General features: G+C 39.6%; 2 protein-coding genes across 9 annotated transcripts in view; one reads left to right on the top strand and one right to left on the bottom strand.

The window, feature by feature from the left end:
• LOC127533723 (mucin-22-like) overlaps window positions 1-21,033 on the bottom strand; it is a 147,981-nt gene that overhangs the window by 86,214 nt on the left and 40,734 nt on the right. The gene's annotated exons all lie outside the window — the stretch shown is intronic.
• The window catches only part of LOC127533722 (NACHT, LRR and PYD domains-containing protein 12-like), a 184,802-nt gene that overhangs the window by 126,794 nt on the left and 36,975 nt on the right, over window positions 1-21,033 (top strand). For 3 of the 7 annotated variants that reach the window (XM_051947526.1, XM_051947527.1, XM_051947534.1), the window contains 2 exons: window positions 770-816; window positions 967-3,080. The exons of 3 other annotated variants lie outside the window; for them this stretch is intronic. In XM_051947526.1, the coding sequence (XP_051803486.1) occupies window positions 770-816; window positions 967-1,496 (577 nt within the window). In that variant the 3' untranslated portion in view covers window positions 1,497-3,080. Of the gene's footprint in view, window positions 1-769; window positions 817-966; window positions 3,081-7,390; window positions 7,903-21,033 lie in introns of those variants that run through there. One more of the 7 variants, XM_051947528.1, reaches the window with a different exon arrangement.

The raw sequence follows: 21,033 nt of genomic DNA, 5'->3' as shown, positions 1-21,033 counted from the left end.
CACAAACTCGATTTACTGTGATATTGTGAGATTTGTTTGTGGTGATGTAACTTAGCCATTCAACAGAGTCCGCTAGCATTAAAGTGACTGTGACAGTGTCTGTGTTGACAGACGTAGAAAATACGTCAGGGTTTTGTTTAGGTTGTTAATATGTAATAGTCTGTCGCTACTTTTGAAGGTAAAAAAATACTTGTAGTTTGCTGGCTGTTAGTTCTGCCATTTGTTTTGTTTGCTGTTTGTGCTTTATTAGAACAGGGTGACGTGAATAAAAAGTTTTGCTATTTTTAATAGTCGTGCTGATTATGTGATTTATATGACATTATGCATGATAGAAAAGAGAACAGCAGATGACTGACATGACAGGCTCGGCACGCAGATTCACCTCGAATCACGGAAGCGCCTTCATCACTCGGATTACCAAACCGGCTCATTAATATTTATGTATGTCGGATTACCAGCCAATCACGAGGAGCGTTCATCAGCCAGCTCATTAATATTTATGATAAGGGAAAGTGCCGTATCCGTAGGCCATAGGCTACGGGTACGGGTCCGTATCTGTAGACACTACCAATGAGTAAAGCTGAATAATGAGTGTAAACTGAGCTGGAACGTGACGAGCACAGGACAGGACTTTAGAGATGCTGCATTCAGGTGTCTGTGTCTCCATGTTGGACTGGTCCTTTATCAGTGGAACAGCGTGAGAGCCATGTAACGTCCATGTGTGCTGCTGAAAGAGTCTCTGCTGCTCTGACCGTCCTCCTCCTTTCAGGGTGACGCCTGCTGGAGTCCGATGGTTGACACCAGGTCTGAGGAAGTGTAAGTGTGTTTGAATGGATTGATGGAAACAAAGCAGCACATTCAAGCATCTTCAAAGTGTCACATCTCTGAGGTCATCATCAAAGCTTTAATACTGATCACATGATCCATCAATAACTGCAGCTGTGTTGTGTTTGTTCTCTCCATCAGATTCCTGTCAACTCACAGTCGACACAAACACAGTAAACAGAAACCTCAAACTGTCTGACAACAACAGGAAGGTGACATTAGTGGAGGAGGATCAGTGGTATCCTGATCATCCAGACAGGTTTGACTGGTGGCCTCAGCTGCTGTGTGGAACTGGTCTGACTGGTCGCTGTTACTGGGAGGTGGAGTGGAGAGGATGGGTTAAAATATCAGTGAGTTACAGAGGAATCAGAAGGAAAGGAGACAGAGATGACTGTCGGTTTGGATTTAATGATCAGTCCTGGAGTCTGATCTGCTCTGATGATGGTTACTCTGTCATTCACAATAACAGTAAAACATCCATCAGTTCCTCCTCAGTCTCTCACAGAGTTTCAGTTTATGTGGACGTTCCTGCTGGAACTCTGTCCTTCTACAGAGTCTCCTCTGACTCTCTGATCCTCCTCCACACCTTCAACACCACATTCACTCAACCTCTCTATCCTGGATTTGGGTTCTGGTTCAGGTCTGGTTCCTCCTCAGTGTTTCTGTGCTGAGTTCAGTCTCCAGAGTCTCCTCCTGTCAGAGAAACAGTGTTGAACAGATAGTTGAGTCTCTCCATGACTCTGTCCCTCACAAACATGTTTTCACATTCATGGATTAAATCTAATCTTCTTCCTCTTCAAAGATGAAGTTGTGATTCTTCCAGGAGCCAAATGTGGTGTTTGCGTCTTTTTCCAGTCAAATGTTGAGAGTGAAAATCAGGATGTGGTGTTTCTCTGACGCTCACTTGAACTAAAAGCATTTGAGCTGCACAAAGTGTGAAATGAGAGAGGAAGCAGTGAATCTACAAACTGCTGACAGACTTTCACACATTATTGTCCAGAGAAAATCAGGTTTTTGTGTGCAAACAACTGTGCAAACTGTTTTATAATCTAATATTGTTATTGTATTCATTTGTTCCTTTTTTTCTTTTTAGAACAAACAGACATTTAAAATCTTTTCCTGTAAAAACATCTGATGATTATTTAGCTCACAGAGTTTTAAAACCTTCACAAAGCAAACAGAAATCACACAAACATCCAGTTAACACGACGTGTTTTCATCTGAATATTCTTTCTATTCAGACATTCTAGTTTCTTTTATGCACTTTAGTCTTGAAGCAATGAGGACAAACCTACATTATTATTAAATCTCTCTTTTTATCCAACAGGAAATCTAAATTCTTCCACATATTTTAGACTTTCTCTATAAAAACAGGACAAAAGAAGCTGCAGAACTACAGAAATATGAATGTAAAAGCTGAATCAGTCTGAAAACTAAACACAAAACTAATCTGCAGCGTTTAGTTCTGATAAATAATCAGTTTTTTACAGATTTCTGGTGCTTGGTGGACTGAAGGAACGGCGCCTCCTGCTGGAGTCTCAGCAACAAGAATTAAATCACATGTTCTGAAAATGAGTGAAATGATTCTTAGTTTGAACAGGAATAGAATAAAAGAGCAGGATTTCATGTTTTTTCTCAGTGTGTCGACCTCTTCTACCAACAAAAATCACATTAAAACATGAGAGAAGCAGTTTTTGTGTTTTAAATTCATAAATATTTTGAAGAGAAGGTTCTGAATAAACTGTGGTTAGAAGAAACATTTTAGCCGCTAACGTCCACGATATTAAAGATTACAAACATCTGCATCACCTGTAATGTTAACAAACACACAGATCAATATTTACATATATATTAGAGATGTTAAATATTTATCTCTATATACCGACCAGCCCCCCCCTGCCTACCATCCTGCCCTTGGAATGAATAGTTTTGTTGAGCAGCCTTTGAACTGATCTCTGGTCTGTTCTGATGTTGGACTTGTTTGTTCCTCAGAGCTGCATCAGACTGTTCTGGACACTTTGTCTTGTCCTGTTAGTTCACTTCCTCCTGTTTCATCAGTTTCTTTGTTCAGTTTATCCAGTTTCAGGTTGTTTTTTTCTATGTTTCCTCTTTTGAACTTAGTTGTTTGTTTTTGCAGTCGCAGCAGTTTTGTTTGTTTCTGGAATGAGTTTGGTTTATTTTCTCCTCAGTCCAGTTTGAACATTTCTGTATTGATTTAGTTCCTGCTTTGTTTAATAAAGTCCTTTTGAATCCTCGCTAGTGTCCACCAGTTCTGCCCCCATGACGTCTAAATCAAAGGGTCAGAGGACGTGGTGGTGATCTGGTGATTATTAAGGATTGTTTCCACTTCACAGAGCAATGTGTTCAGACTACAGACAGACCCATATGGTTTTTTCAGGGCCGATACCGATTATTAGTCATCAAAGAGGCCGATAACTGATATTTGGAGCTGATATTCATTTGCAGTAAAAGTGAAAATATTGGCGTCAAGGGGGGCGCTGTTGAGCGATGAAAGGATAGGACGCGTCTCGCCATAGCTCCTACAGAATCCGTTTTAAAATGACACTTAAAACTTAAACCTGTGTATATTTAACCCTGAAGTTTGGGAGAATCTGCTAGTACACCACTCCTGCCTTAGGTGCGATAGAGGCCCGTCTGACGCCCCGACTCGGAGTGGAAAGGAGTAGCCGAAGATGAGCGGACAGGACGCAGAAGCTCAACAGGTGCTAGCCACTATAGCTTCACTCCGAACCGAACTGGCGCAAGCTCGGTCAGATATCTGCAACAAAATCGATGAAAAAATTGCCGATGTGAGTAAAACCTTGAGGGAAGAAATAACCACTCTAAGAGAAGAAAACGACAATGCATTTAATGCCGTTAATGCCCGAGTAGACTCCCAAAGTGAGACATTAAAAAGTTTGGAAGAGTTGGCTAATGCTACTTCAGACATCGTTGTGGAACTCAGAACCCAAGTAAAACAGCTGAACAACCAAGTAGATAAGCTCTCAGAGAAATGCTTGGACTTAGAGGGGCGATCTAAACGTCAGAACCTGAGAATTGTTGGAGTTAAAAGAAGGACAAGAACACGGCCAGAGAACCAGGGACTTTGTGGCACAGCTCCTAACCGACGTGCTGAAGCTCGATGTAAAACCGGTGATCGACCGCACACACAGGGCACTACGAGAGCGTCCCGGAGATAACGACCCGCCACGGCATCTGATTTGCCGAGTGCACTACTGCCATGACCTCGAAGACATCATGCAGAAGATTTCTAAAACCACAAACCTCCAATTCCATGGCCAGCGCATCCAGATCTTCAGAGATTTTCCTCCCGCCGTGATCAAGTGCCGAGCTGCATTCACCCCAGCCAGGAACCTACTACGAGACAAGCCCGGGGTAAAATTCGGACTCCTTTACCCAGCCAAGCTGAGAGTGACACACGACGGGAACGAGACCACATTCACCAACCCAGAGGAGGCCCGTCTGTATGCAGAACGCCACTTCGGCCGGAGAAACAACTGAGAGTCATCCCATACGTGCAAGGTCTACTCATATATTAACAGTGCTATTTTTCCGTTTACGTTACCTTAATAGAGACTGCTGTGTTTTCTGAGTTAATGACTATCCTACTTAATGGGTAATACAAAATCCCATTGCTAAGCCATACATAGGTTTTTATTAGAAGTTCTGTAGAGCTACTATCAGAAAGGATCAAGAGTTCGACCTCTGCTGGTTGATGGAGTTGAAATTTGTTCTTTGCTCAGAAAGAGCAAAACATACATTGTTAGTAATGTTCCAACTACTGTGTTTTGGGGTTTTCCTGTATTTACTTATATGTAGGGGTGAGAGGGGGGTGGGCAAGGGAGAAGGAGGGCTGAGGGAGTGTTACTTAGCTCAAGGTCGCACATATCCTATAGAGAAGTCAGAAGGTTGGAGGGTAAGCCTATCTTCCTGTGAACAGCCTACACAGTCTAATGCTCAGTGAAATACAACAAGGGAAAAGGAGGGAGGATATAACCTTTTGTTCATGGAATGTGAATGGTATTAATGAACCGGTTAAAAGAGGTAAAGTTCTAGCACATCTAAAATCACTGCAAGCTGACATAATTTTCTTACAAGAAACTCATCTAAAAAATAACTCGCACACCAGACTCAGATGTAGGTGGATACAACAAATATACCACTCTAACTTCCCAGTGAAAGCCAGAGGTGCAGCCATCCTGATCCGCAGGGGTGTCCCATTTTAGCAATTATCCACAATAGTGGATAAAGAGGGGAGATATGTAGTTGTTATAGGGGAGATCTACTCTATCCCAGTTACCTTGCTAAACATCTATGGCCCTAACAATGACGATCCAGAATTGTTCTGAAAGACCCTAAACCTAATACCGAATATCTCTACCACCAATCTGATCATCAGCGGAGATTTTAATTTGGTGTTGGATACCTATTTAGATAGGTCCTCCACCAAGAGGGTTGAACCAACCAAAGCAGGTATGTTTTTGAAATCATATATTGACAATATGAACCTGGTTGATGTTTGGCGAGTCTCCAACACGGCTGGCAGAGAGTTCTCCTTCCACTCTAAGGTGCATAATGTCTATTCCAGGATTGACTTCTTCCTAGTCGATGGCAAATTATTTCCACTTACTTACAATGCAAAATATCACAACATCATTATTTCAGATCATAGTCCAGTCTCTTTCACATTCAGGCCTAGTGAAAACATATCTGCACAGAGAAGCTGGAAGTTTAACCCACAACTTATTTCAGATGCTAAGTTCTGTGAATATATAGAACAACATATCAAGTTGTTTCTTGAAACTAATGACAATAAGGACACCCCCTCCACATTATTGTGGGACACACTCAAGGCATATTTGAGGGGCTGTATAATTTCCTACCAATCATCTCGCAGGAAGCAGAACAGGGCTAAACAACTGGAGTTAGAACAAATCCACCAGTTAGACCCTTCCCATCTCTTTACTGGGTAGAGTAAATGTTATTATAATGATCTTCCTCCCCCAGATACTCTACTTTTTTCAAAACCTGCCTGTATATCTCACTAAATCCTTCTTTAGTAAACTGGATTCTATTATTCTTCCTTTTGTATGGAACTATAAAAGGCACAGAATAAAAAAAGAGCACCTTTGCAAACATAGAACAGTTGGAGGGCTGGCATTGCCGGACTTTAGATTATATTACTGGGCGGCTGGAATTCACTCCCTTGCTTACTGGCTACATGATGACACCTCATCCCATGATAGTCTGGAGATGGAGCACGAAGACTGTTTACCATACTCCATCAGGGCAGTCATATTATCACCTATACCAATCAACAGAACATGCTATAGATACAATCCAATAATCTCAGACTCAATAAAATTGTGGAAACAATTGAAAAAACATTTCAAACTGAATACATTATCCTCTCTCCTTCCTATAGCAGCAAACCCCTCATTCATCCCCTCGACACTGGACGGGACCTTTAACATCTGGAAGAGAGCAGGGATCAGTAACATTGGTGATCTGTACATTGAAGGGACGTTTGCTTCCTTCCAACAACTTCACGAAAAATTTCACCTGCCAAATAATCAATTCTTCAAATACCTCCAGATCAGAGATTATGTCAGAACACACCTCCCTACCTTTGAGAAGACACAACCAAGCGAGCTAGAACCCCCCCTTTTTTTTTAATTTTTAAATTTTTTCTTTTTCCTTTTTTTATTTATTTATTTATTTTTTGATTGATATATTTATTTTTTATTTATTTTTTATTTTTATTATTTTTATTTATTTATTTATTTTTGATTATTTTTTAAATAACTTTTGTCTCCCTTATCATTATTACATATTTCAGGTAACTTGTTATCATTACTGTCACTGCAGTGTTACGATTGACAGTTACCTACTTACTTTAAATTTTCTATTTTCTTAGCACGACTTAATTTTATTTAACTCTATTTATTTTTCAATCACTTCCTTCTTTTTGCCATTATTACTTTTTTCCCATGTCTATTGTTCCTGTTCGAGCATTCTGTAAAAGAAACATGTAAATGTCACACGAAATGACTTATCTGACATGTTTCACAATAAACATATTTTTTTTAAAAAAAGAAAAGAAAATATTGGTGTCAAAACTGAATGCCTTTAAGCACATGTTTATTAAACAGCTTTTTACATTTGCAACATGTTAAAGGTTGTTTTTTTATCTTAGACAACAGACATCTTGGTTTCAAAATCCTAACAAAGTGCAGGGAGTTTCCAGGCTCAGCAGCATCTCTTAGAAAGTTCACTGAAAATTAAAATCAATAAAGAGCTTCCTGAAGTTTTATAAAGTAAATAAAACAAAGGTAAATAAAATGTGCACAGAAATGTGAGTCTCAAATCAATGAGTCGTCCCAACTGAGCAGCAGCAGACTGTGGAGCTAAAAGCAGATGTTCAGCGTTCTCTCCAGTCAGACGGCTTCTCCTGCTCTCACAAACTGACAGACTTCACTGAAGACGTTCACTAGGGACTGATGAGGCGCTGCACTAACAAACTTTCTGCTCCTTTCTCTGCTAGCTTGAAGCGTCCCTCATTCTGTCTCCACCACTGGAGTGGCTCTCCTTTCCTCCTGTCCATCACTGGCTCCTGGAGGTACAGATGGAGCTCATCCTCAACCAGCTACTGGCCAGCAGGTCACCAGTGTGGGCTTCCAGCAGAGAACTGAACATCTCATCAACACGGCTGCAGAACCATGTGTGTTCTCTCTGCTGCCTGTTGTGGCTGTTTCCGTCATTCTAGTGTCTCATATCCAGGCTTAAAGTGAAAAATAATCCTCAATCTGAATATTTTTGCTTTTGGCTCGGGGTACAATCCAGCTAACTAATAAGAAATGAAGACATCTGCCTTTGCAAACTCAGACTGCAGATTATAGTAATACCAAAAAAGGCCAGTAGGTGGTGGTAGGTCCCTCTGACTACAACATGGTGCAAACATTGTTTAGCAACCAGTCAGTAAAAGACATGGAAAAAGGACATTGATTCACCTTTTAACAATATGTGCACTATTTATTCTGAAATACAACTATGTAAACAGTTACAGTGCAAAAAATAAGCGAAATAAATAAAAATATAGTTTATAACAGCAAACTATAGTTCAGTTCAAATAATAACAACAAAACATTAAAGTGCTCTAAGAACTGGTAACTGAAATAATCTGAAATAAATAAGAAAATAGAAAATAAATCAACAAATATAAATTACTACAGAAAACTACAGTTCAATTAAAAACATTGATGGTGCTACAAGAACTGGTCAGCGATCTATTTCTTCTTTCTTTCTGACATCTTTTACTTCTTCCGTTAGTGTTGAGGCAATGTTCACTTTTGTGTTTGCAGATGTTGAGTTACTCTGGAAGCATCATCATCAAAAAACCAACAAGCACATTCAGACTGTTGTCCAGCTCTGGCTAGTGGCTTCATCAATATCCAATGAAAACACATTTATTGAGCTTTTCACAAAGACTTTTCTTAAATGCTGCTGCTATGCCATGTGTACTTATGGAACCAATCTGCTGATTTGACACGGACACTTCTGACAAAGCATTTTGATCTTCACACTGTTTTTTACACAGATTAACGAGTGGCTGAGATCTGGTGAACTACAAGTCATGTTCTGCAGTGAACGAGCACATGCGTGTTTTTAAATCACAAACCCTGTCAGTCTGATGTCGGTACCTCAGCGATGGATGTTGGTCCCTGTAAACGAGAAAATAAAAGCCAAAGTACTGATAAAGTTAAGGTGGAAAGAAATTATGAGCAAAAGTTTGTGAAAAATATGATTTAAAGTCCTGCTTTTAATTGAGGATAGATGTGAGTTGAACGTTCTACTGCATCGTCACATTTAGCTGACTCATCATTTCCTGTCTCTGTACATCTCCGTACTACATCTGCAGTCAGTGAGGAAGTGGTGAAGGTCTTCAGTCTCTCCTAACAGCTGCTGTTAGATTGAATTCATGCTTTCTAATCAGCACCTCCATTCCCACACAAGCATTGGTGTCAAATGTAGCTTCCTGTGGCCATGAAGTGGCTGCAGTTTTTGCAGTTTTTTGGTCCCATTGGACCATTTATCTGAACAGGCTTTCACATGTCAACAGGTGTTTCATAGCCCAGATAACGTCAGCTGCTTTCATTCTGACCATTTCCCCAAAGATAATACAAGTTTGTTCTTTTAAATGATCTAATAAAAGTGATAATCTTTCTCTGTTATTCTCCATATTGGTGATAATTGTGGGGCTCTTTGTCAGAATGTTTGGCCACAATCTCAAATTTTGATGAACACAACTTCTACGTGACCAAAGCTGATAATTCAAGTTACGGTATGTTTATTTATGACCCAGTAGATTTTCTCATATTTCCAGACAACTTCCAACAAATCTATGAAACAACCAAAACACATGATTTGCTTGAATATCTGCAGCTTCAAATAGCAGCAGGATCCATATGAGCAGTGATGCATCCAGAAATGTTTTATAGTGGTAGAAAGATGGGACCACTGAAACTCTGGTTTTGGCAACAAAAACCAAGAATCATGACTGAATTTTAGGAATTCTGTTATGCTGTTGAAAATCCACATCAATGATTTTCTTTTTCAGATCTTTGCTGAGCTCCTCAGACTTTCCCACTGTAGTGTTTGAGTCTAATGAGTGGATCTAATGGGTTCTATTTAAACTGGATCAGAGGAGTCAGCAGCTGTAGTCGATCGTAATCACTCAGGAGGAGTTAAGATACCATGTCACAAAGAAATTCTGAATAACACAACTTTCTATGTCAACAAAACTGATAATTCAAGTTGCTTTATGTATATTTATGACCCAATAGATTGTCATATTTCCAGAATTTATGAAAGAACCAAAATACACGATTGTTTTTTGCGACAAAGACGTGTTTTAAAATCGAGTTATAGGAGTCACTGGAACCTCATGACTTTTGTGGTGTACACGGTCTTTACAAGTGTCTGAAAACTCATTTTACTGCACCATAACTGGATGTAAATAGAAACATTTTCATCACACATGGGCAGAATTTTCAATATTGAAATGATCAATAAACTAAAGATGTTTAAGGTGAACTTTCCCCCTCAAGTACAGCATCTTTTCTTCTAGATTATATTGAACAGGAGTCACTGTAAAAACCACAACTGCACCTGTATCAGATAAACTAAATTACATCAGTATGTGATTTATCAAGTCTTGTGTCCACCTCATTTTCAGCTCATTTCTGGAGGCACCCCGGCTTCTTCTCACATGTTCATGCAGGTAAATGTTCATTTACTCGTTGCTTTTATCACAGAGAGTCGATTGAAGTGTTGAGTTCAAAGTAATTTAGAAACAAACTACAAAGAGTGAAAGTAAACAGAAGTGAGCTGAAGCTAAAGAGCTACTCGGTCTAATGAAATTAAGTGTAATTTGTCAAATGTTGACAGGTTGTTTTTTAAGTGAAATAGAATCATGCAAATGTGGCTCCCTGGACATCTTTATTGTTCATATGATGTCCAGAATTAGTCATTTTTCTCATTAGTTTGGTCCCACCACTATTATTTTTCATTTTAATAGAATTTTCAAGGCCTTGTGTCTCTCCTAAAAACAGGGAAAACTTACCTGCTTCTTCCTCAGTAACTGTAGGGCGATACCCATTTTGGTCAGTAGGAGGCAGTATTGGCTTTGTCATGTGAAAGACTGGTGCTGTTATCTTGGTGTACAAGGAAGTAAACCCAGTCATAACATGAGGAGTGAAGACAGCAGCAAAGAGAGCCAATACTAATCAGAAACTGGATCTGTATCTCTTCTGTATTTGCAGAATCTTCATGTGTAATTAAAGTCACTGTCTCCTGGATGGACACTGTCATCATTGTACAAGTGTAACACAAATACTTCACATCTCTTCATCTTGTGGTCCAACATCTTCAGATTAACGGGGAACCTCCTGAACACTGTGACATTTCAGAATGTTTCCACGTGCAATCCACAGCTCCCAACATTGTTTAACTGCTGACCTCCATGTAGTTCAGCATGGTCTGGATGGAAATGATTGAGGAATTTCATGTTCACATTTGGCCCATCCACACAGATGGAAAGGAGATTCTTTATGTCCAGCAGACACACAATCCCTAAAATAGAAATATTTTACTTCACTTATTTGACATGAAAAAGAAAAACTGAAAAGGTGACAACCTATTTGATAAAATAATTGAAAAGCTACAATAAAAACAGTTTTTGAAGCTTCTAAAAGCAAAAAGATTCACTGACAAATGGTGAACTCATCTTGAATCTTTAATTCATCCAAATAACATTCCATGAACAAAAAGTACAGCTATACTTACTTTGAAAAGGTGCAGAAGATCTTCAGTCTTTGAACGTCTCATGAACTGTGATCCTAAATAACGTGACTGGACTCCACCAGCCCCCCAAAATCCAACATGGACATCTAGTTGTTTATTTTTTGTTGACTGGTTGAAACGTTCATCAAACATCAGAACAAATGGTCCTGCATTGTTCACTAAAGAAAGCAGTCCATTTTTAAAGTGTGGGGTAAGTCCAAACTTTAACATGGAGCTAGTTTTGTCCTTTCCACAGGTGAAACATTTGACTATTTCTGAATCCAGAAACATTGCCTGGAACAATCCAGAAATGCATTCATTGGATGTGTATGAGTGGTGCTTCACAGCAGTGTTCAGACACCAGAGCACCTCCACCTGCAGCGTTGCATTCCACCCAAAAGAAGCCCGAAGACTGCTCGATTTTCTGACGGTAGCGGCGGCTCTGGTGGGAGCGGTGGTCACTACAGCTGCAGTTGTGCTGTTTGTGGTGGTCGAAGTAGATGCTGAAGACGTTACGCTGCTGGTCACGGGAAAGTAAGTAGCCACAGTTAACCGTTGTCTGCCTCTTACAGCCGATTTGTGGCCGTCAGAATGCATGTGAGATTTCACAGCATTGACACCTATTGTACCAAGATTCATTTTATTTACAAGCACTGCAAAATCTTTCTCCATCTGGACCACCAAGGGGCTGCAGCCATTCTCTGAAGTCCACGTTTTCCAGCTATTTTTGCTGGAATTTGTATTTTCCCACTTCCCAGCTCTCCTCTATCTGGTCCAGCCCATCACCTGACCTGACCTGTATTTACAAAACAGCTCTATAGTTCAGCTTCTGATGGAATATTATCCAATGAGATTCATTCAAAGTGTTGTACAACATTAAAATGTATCTTTTCTATTAGGAAAACACAATATTATAGTTTACAGGTCGATAACCAGGGTTATTTTCACAATAAATGTCTCATAGTGTCAGAATATAGCATTTAAACCAATTGTAATTACAATGAAGAGAAACTGTATGATCACTATTACTTTCTGCTGAGTATATCTTTAACCTTCAGTCACATAGGAAGGAGACTCGGCACTTCACCGTGTAAAAGTCTCACAATGTGCTTATTTTAGCGATGCAGGATGGATCAGTATTAACTCAAACCATCAAATAAATCCTTTTTAGTATATTACATTCTTCAAAAACAGCATAAAATGTGCAATACACCATTAATTGCAGCTAGCATGGTCACCTGGTGGTATTTCCACAGACACACTCATTAGGAACATGTGGGAACTGGCTTACCAAGAAGGCGGTTTTGGACAATTAAGTGTTTCTTCGACGGTTCTCCAACTTCTAGAGCGGAATTTCAATCAGTTTATATAATTTACTGAATAATTTCTTAGTTTTCGTGCAAGACAAGCAGGTTTTCATACCTTTTCCTCTCGTTTTCAACCCTCACGGGAGACACAGAGACAGTGCTCAGTCCATGAATTAACGATGTTAAGCTACGTCGATTATTTTAGCACACTACTTCCGGTCTCATCCAAAAACAAAATCCGGTTTTCAAAATAAAACTGACAGTACGTATAAACGTAAGGTGGAAAGAAATAATTAACAGAAATGAATAAAATGTATTATTTAACCCTTATTTAGGCGGGTTACATATATATATTTTTAAACAATATCTTTATTGGGCTTTATATTATGAAAAACTTAAAATACTCAGCATGAAACAAACAAAAAGCAACATGATCCCCCCCAAATAAATAAAAAAGTGAAAGAATAAATGAAATAAAATAAAATAAATATAAATAAATATAAATACGCAGCATACAGCTCAACAATTCAGCACCACTGTCAAAATTAATTGGCCTCATAACATCTGAGAAACTCAGTTAAAGGTGACCATATTTTGCCAAAGACCTCCCCTCTTCCTCTGACAATATAAGTAAGTCGTTCTAGTACAACACAAGATGCCATTTCTCTGACCCACATATGCATTGAGGGTATGTCCATTTTTTTCCAGTATAAAGATATCAGCCTCCTGGTCTGCAGGAGTCCAAAATCGATTAGTGTTGATTGACTTGAAGTGAAAACACAGTTCTCTGGAAATATACCCAACACACATGTCCTTGCATGAAGAGGCACCCTCACACCAACAATCTTAGACAAAGTTTGTATGACTGATTTCCAGAACTTCTGTAGTTTTGAGCAGCCCCAAACACAATGAAACAGAGTGCCCTTTCCTACTAAACATTTGCTGCAAGTATCTGGGATATTGGGCGACCAGTGATTCCGTTTGGTCGGAGTTATGTAAGTTCTCATCAACCACTTATATTGGAGAAGTTTCATCCTTGTATTAATTGATTGAGTTTGGGCTTTTAAACATGCATTTTCCCAATCTACTTCATGTACACACGTGGACAAAATTGTTGGTACCCCTCAGTTAAAGAAGGAAAAACCCACAATTCTCACTGAAATCACTTGAAACTCACAAAAGTAACAATAAATCAAAATTTATTGAAAATTAAATAATCAAAATCAGCCATCACTTTTGAATTGTTGATTAACATAATTATTTAAAAAAACAAACTAATGAAATAGGGCTGGACAAAAATGATGGTACCCATAACTTAATATTTTGTTGCACAACCTTTTGAGGCAATCACTGCAATTAAACGATTTCTGTATTTGTCAATGAGCGTTCTGCAGCTGTCAACAGGTATTTTGGCCCACTCCTCATGAGCAAACAGCTCCAGTTGTCTCAGGTTTGATGGGTGTCTTCTCCAAATGGCATGTTTCAGCTCCTTCCACATATGTTCAATGGGATTCAGATCTGGGCTCATAGAAGGCCACTTTAGAATAGTCCAACGCTTTTCTCTCAGCCATTCTTGGGTGTTTTTGGCTGTGTGTTTTGGATGGTTGTCCTGTTGGAAGACCCATGACCTGCGACTGAGACCAAGCTTTCTGACACTAGGCAGCACATTTCTCTCCAGAATGCCTTGATAGTCTTCAGATTTCATCGTACCTTGCACACTTTCAAGACACCCTGTGCCAGATGCAGCAAAGCAGCCCCAAAACATTACTGAGCCTCCTCCATGTTTCACCGTAGGGACAGTGTTCTTTTCTTCGTATGCTTGGTTTTTGAGTCTATGAACATAGAGTTGATGTGCCTTACCAAAAAGCTCCAGTTTGGTCTCATCTGTCCAAAGGACATTCTCCCAGAAGCTTTGTGGCTTGTCAACATGCATTTTTGCAAATTCCAGTCTGGCTTTTTTATGAGTTTTTTTCAGCAGTGGTGTCCTCCTTGGTCGTCTCCCATGAAGTCCACTTTGGCTCAAACAACGACGAATGGTGCGATCTGACACTGATGTACCTTGGCCTTGGAGTTCACCTTTAATTTCTTTGGAGGTTGCTCTGGGCTCTTTGGATACAATTCCAACGATCCGTCTCTTCAATTTGTCATCAATTTTCCTCTTGCGGCCACGTCCAGGGAGGTTGGCTACTGTCCCGTGGGTCTTGAACTTCTGAATAATATGAGCCACTGTTGTCACAGGAACTTCAAGCTGTTCAGAGATGGTCTTATAGCCTTTACCTTTAAGATGTTTGTCTATAATTTTTTTTCGGATGTCCTGGGACAATTCTCTCCTTCGCTTTCTGTTGTCCATGTTCAGTGTGGTACACACCTTTTCACCAAACAGCAGGGTGACTACTTGTCTCCCTTTAAATAGGCAGACTGACTGATTATGAGTTTGGAAACACCTGTGATGTCAATTAAATGACACACCTGAGTTAATCATGTCACTCTGGTCAAATAGTTTTCAATCTTTTATAGAGGTACCATCATTTTTGTCCAGGCCTGTTTCATTAGTTTGTTTTTTTAAATAATTATGTTAATCAACAATTCAAAAGTAATGGCTGTTTTTGATGATTTAATTTTCAATAAATTTTTATTTATTGTTACTTTTGTGAGTTTCAAGTGATTTCAGTGAGAATTGTGGGTTTTTCCTTCTTTAACTGAGGGGTACCAACAATTTTGTCCACGTGTGTATATCCTCTTGAAGATCAGATCTCCATGCATCCAGCCTGTCAGTGGTAGTTTCCTTATCATGTGCCAATAGAGTTGCATAAAATAAAGAAATTTGACCTTTCTCCTCTAAGTTTTGCAGTGTAAGGTTCTCCAGATGTGATAGCGGAGGTTCAGATATAATGTGTTTGTATTTTGACATAATGAAATGTTTTACTTGTAAATATTTAAAAAAATGTTTCTTTGGAATGTCATATGTTTGACATAGTTGATCAAATGTGAGGAGACTACCATCCTTATAAAGGTCTGCCACCTTCTGTACACCTTTATATGCCCAAGTTCTGAAACCTCCATCCGCTCTTCCTGCCTTGAAGCACATGTTGCCCCATATAGGGGAGAGACGTGAAATAGGAGGAAGATCGCCAACATGTCGATGTGCCTTATACCAAATGTCTATGGTATTTTTAAGGAAAGGGTTGTTTGTTATTTTCTTTAAGCATTTGGGATTTGCAGAGTACAAATACAGTTTCAATGCAAAGCTCGGTACTGATGTTTGTTCAATGTTTACCCAGGCTGGGGGTATCTCAGTTGAAAAGTATAACATGGCTGAGCGTAATTGCGCAGACCAGTAATACCATTTCAGATTTGGCAATTTTAGCCCTCCTCTTTCATATGGCAGGTACAGCAAGCGAAGTCTCAGCCTGGACTTTTTATTATTCCAGATGAAAGCATTAAGAATACTCTTTATTTCATCAAAGAATAATTTTGGTGGTGGTAGAGGGAGTGACTGAAAGAGGTATAAGAACTTTGGTAGCACGCTCATCTTAATCATGTTTATTCGGCCAATTATTGATATGGGCATTGTCATCCATCTATCCAGAGTTGCCTTCACTTCTCTGATCAAAGGGTCGTAATTTCTTGCAACGATGGTTTTAACGTCAGGGGTAATTTTAATTCCAAGATACACAAATCCCTCGTATGCATTAATAAACGGGGTTTGTATGATTGGTTTTAGCCTTTCGTCCTCATTTAAAAATAGTATGGAAGATTTTGAGTCATTTATAGTATATCCAGAAAACTGTCCAAATAGTTTAATTTGTTGCATTAGGCTTGGTATGCTGATAGACAGCTTTGTTAAGAAAACTATCAGATCATCAGCATATAGAGCCAATCTATGTTCTTGTTCTCCTATACGGATACCAGACAAGTCTGTATGTGTTCGTATTGCCATAGCCAAGGGTTCTATAGCCAGTATGAATAGCATTGGTGATAGTGGGCATCCCTGGCGTGTGGAGCATTCTAATGTGATTGGTTTTGAAACTATATTATTTGTTAAAATACTGGCCCTGGGTTCTATGTACAAAATCCGAATCCATTTAAGAAAGCTGTTTCCAAATCCAAATCTTGGCAGAATGTTAAATAAATATGGCCATTCTATCCTGTCAAAGGCTTGACGGGCATCCAGTGATAATAAGGCTGTATCCTTTGCATTAAATTTCTCATAAATTATATTGAGAACTCTCCTAATATTGTGGAATCCTTGACGTTTTGGTACAAAACCATTTTGATCATTATGAACCAATTGTGAGATGTAGGAGTCTAATCTTTTTGCTAAAACTTTACAAAGTATTTTAGTATCAACCCCCATCAGACTTATTGGTCTAAATGAAGAGCATTCTGCAGGGGGCTTACCAGGTTTTAAGATCAGTGTGATCATTGCCAGTCTCAGAGTCGGTGGCAGAATTCCATTTTGATAAGCTTCTTCATACATTTTAAAAAGTGGGATTGTTAATTTTTCTTGAAAAGCTTTATAAAATTCGATCGTAAATCCATCTGGCCCGGGGGCCTTACCGCTGTTAATGTTTTTGATAGCCTGTAATATTTCTTCATGAGTTAAATTTCTATCTAATTCCTTTTTGGAATCTTCTGCTAGGGTCGGGAATTGAAGTTGGTCTAAAAATGTTTCCCGTTCCTCTGAAACTTGAGGGCATTCTGACTTGTATAGATTTTTATAAAACTCTCTAAAGCTGTCATTGATTTCACATGGGTCTACTGTTAAGTTCCCTGAAGAGGTGATTATGCTATTAATCGCTCTGTCACTCTGCATTTTCTTAATTCTCCATGCCGGGAGCTTGCCAGCTTTTTCTCCCTGATCATAATAAGATTGTTTTAACCACAATAGATTTCTCGCGGCCGCATCGGAGGATAATTTATTATACTCGGTTCTTAAACGTAACAGTTCGCTTTGTTTTAACTGGTCATCGCCAGCAGTTAGGTCTAGTTCCAAAAGTTTGATCTGTTTTTCCAGAATTTCCATCTGTTTCTTTTGTTTTTTGGCCTTCGTACTTGTGAAACTGAGAATTTCACCTCTAATGTATGGTTTAAACCCTTCCCATCTCATTGAGGCACTAGTTTGGTCTGTATTTAATTCAAAATAGCTATCTATTTTTTCCCCTACGAATTTAACAAAGTCAGGATTCTGTAGCCATCTAGCTTGAAATCGCCAGTTAATGGGGTTATTGGTAAATTTCTCTATGTGGACATTCAGTGAGATCGCTGCATGGTCACTGATCACTATGCTATCATACTGGCATCTTTTGATCCTTGATAAAAGTCATCTTGAGACCAAAAAATAATCTATACGAGATCGTGATTTATGTATACCGGATTGACAGGAGAATTCTATTTTGTCTGGATTCTGCTCCCTCCACACTTCCACCAGATTAATATCTGATATATATTGATTTATTACTTGTCTAGTTTGCGTTTTATAAATGTCTGAGCCTGTTGAACGATCTATAGTTGGGTTTAAAGTGCAATTAAAATCTCCTCCAATTATGTAAGATCCTTGTAAAGTAGATATTGTAAGAAAGAGATCTTCAAAAAATTTAGGGTTATTTTCATTTGGTCCATATATGCTCACTAGATTTACTGCAAATGAAAAAATATTGCCCTGAGCGATTACGTACCTACCAGCAGGGTCTTGGATTGTTTTAGTCATTTGAAACGGTATGGTTCTATGGATCAGGATAAGTACCCCTCTGGCATAGTTATTGTATGATGCATGTACAACTTGACCAGACCATCTGTTCTTTACAAGTTTTACATCAGACATTGTCAAGTGTGTTTCCTGAAGAAAAAATATTTTGGATTTAAGCTGTTTGATCCTGCTTATAACTTGCTTCAATTTAATCAATTTTCTGAGTCCCCTGACGTTCCAACTTGTAATTTTTATATCAGACATGTTCTGGATATTTGCTTGTTCCATAAATGGTAGTTTTGTTCTGTAATGTGAATGTGCTGAGACCCATTGCTGATGCTGCATTAACATAAAATACATAGAAATACTTCAAAACCAACAAACAAAAATATACCTGTGATTGGCCCATAATACTCCAAGTCCCCACCCTTACTCAGAACAGTGAACAGGGGCTTATACTAATCCACTCTACAGGGGAGTAGTTGAACTATAAGAACCTGACTTCAGAAGCCACAGTGGTGTCCGTAAACCGCGCATTTCCATATCTTAAAACTCTATGAACCCAAACAAACAGTAAACAGGTTAGATAAGCCAGTAAGTTGTTTGGCAACAGTGTCTCTCAATGGTGTCCATTCTGACAAACAAAAGTTGTTAGAAAAAATAACACTTTCACAAAAATGTATAATATTGGTGCAAAAAGCAGAGAAGAAGAAAAAAAAACCTTAAATGTTTATAGTGGCATCTTGGAAGTATTATAGAGGAATGCCTTTGACAAATTAAATTACATAGCTGCCCGGATTTAGTAAGATAAATGTATAACTGAAAAAGTCTCGGGTTATTTGGCTCATCTTATATCCACACATTTATGGAGTGTTTAATGACTGAAACCAGCTTGTTGTGTGGTCCAGAAAGTGAACAGCTCACCGCATTCCGTTAGTTATCCCCGGTGTGCTTGCGATGAAACGCCTCTGCCTCCTTTGGTGATGATAATAGTTGAATTTTCCCATTGTGGAGGATCCTCATCTTGCATGGGTTGTACTGGAACCCGCGGAAGATTCCTTTTTCGGCGAACATTTTTTGACGGTGTTGAATTCAGATCTCTGCCGAACGGTCTCAGCTGATAAGTCCTGGGCAAAGAAGAGCTTGTTTCCATCGTGTGCAATGTTGCGCTGCTTTGTGGAGCGGAACACAAATTCCCGATCTTGGAAGTTCAGAAAACGGATAATGACTGCTCTGTCTTGGTTCGGATTCGGCGAGGCGAGGGTACGATGGGCTCGCTCTATAGTGAAGGATCTGTCGGTCTCCAGCCATCGTGGTAGCATCTCCCGTATAAACTCCGCCAGCGGCCGCTTGCCCTCAGTGCCCTCTCAGAGGCCAAACAGACGTAGATTTTTCCTTCGGCTCCGGTTCTCCAGGTCATCGGTCTTGGTCTCCAGGTAGGCGATTCGCTTCATGGCCCTGTTGAGATCCGCTGTGCTCTTTTCTAGGTGTTCCTCTGTTGTCATGATTCTGTGCTCAGCTTCCTCCAGTCGTGTAGCATTGGCGGCAACATTTTGCTTCACTTCTGCCATGCTGTTCTCCAAAGCGGCCACCGACTTAGTCATTTCACCCATGAGACGACTTATACTGTCCAGTTTAGTTCCAAATCCACCGAACTCGGAGCGAAGTGACTGTAGTTCAACTAGTACCGCCGTGAGGTCGGTTGTGTTGCTAAGGCTAGCGGCCCTCTCGCCGTGCGGATCCGGTGGTGGACTATCAGCTTTACCTGGTTTTTGGGAACCGCGCTTTCGGGTGAAAATATCACAGTCCTTAATTGTAGTCGTCTTGGACATTTTCTCAGTTCAGTTGGCTTGTCTAATGTAGGGTTATTACAAGTTTTTAATGCAGGTTACACGGAGCATCCACGTTATGCTGCCTTCCGGGTCCCTGGCTCCATAGCGCCCCGGGTTACATATATTTAATTGGAAATTCTTAATCAATAATTTATGGAAAAGGAGTGGGATTAAATAAATGTTTACTTCTTCTCACTCATTTTCCAATCTGTAGATCTGGTTCAGAATTGTGGAATATTTCTTTTGCTTTATCATTTTGTTTTGTATGAATTCATATATCTATACGTAGAACATTAATTTCTTGTTTTCTTGATGCTTTTCTTTACATGTTCAAAATAAATATCTAATTCAAAGACACTTCCTGTGGTGTGTTGTCGGCAGTGATGTGGTGCAGTTCATGTTTCCAGCAGCAGAGGGCGACACATCAGTAACAATGAGGGTCCAGCTCCCTCACAGTTCATGTCCATGGAGGTTCCATCAGAGCTCCACTCAGAAGATCAATAAGAATTCCTCACAGCTGATCATCAGCGGATCAGATCAATGACAAACTGGTCTCATGTGACGGAGTTCAAGATGTCTGACGACCTTCAATGATCCTGGAAACTGATCTCAGTCTCCTCTTCAGCTGATGAGTCAACAGCTGCTGAAACAAACATCCCATAATAACAGCTTCCATCCCCACATTCATGTGAGTGGAAGGGATGTGTGGATTTCTCTGGTGCTTCTTACAAAGTTGGATGTTCCTCCTGAGTTCTCCGTCACCAACATGGTTCTGGTTGGTGGACCTTCAAGCATCTCTTCAGGAAGTTGATGGATTCAGTCGGTAGAACAGGGAACACTTCACTGTGTTTGTGCAGCCTACAGAGGGGCTCAGAAAACCACAAGCATGTCCACATTTCTAAAGGATGTTTTCTTAGTTCTATGTGGAGAAACTGGTTGAAACTCTAGAACCGTGTTCAGCTTGGATCCGACGATCCAACAATAGTTTAGTTTTTATGGAACAACTTGTCAAAGCTGC

Source organism: Acanthochromis polyacanthus, chromosome 4 (genome assembly GCF_021347895.1).
Source record: "Acanthochromis polyacanthus isolate Apoly-LR-REF ecotype Palm Island chromosome 4, KAUST_Apoly_ChrSc, whole genome shotgun sequence".
NCBI lineage: Eukaryota > Metazoa > Chordata > Actinopteri > Pomacentridae > Acanthochromis > Acanthochromis polyacanthus.
This window is presented reverse-complemented; position numbering and strand designations above follow the sequence as displayed.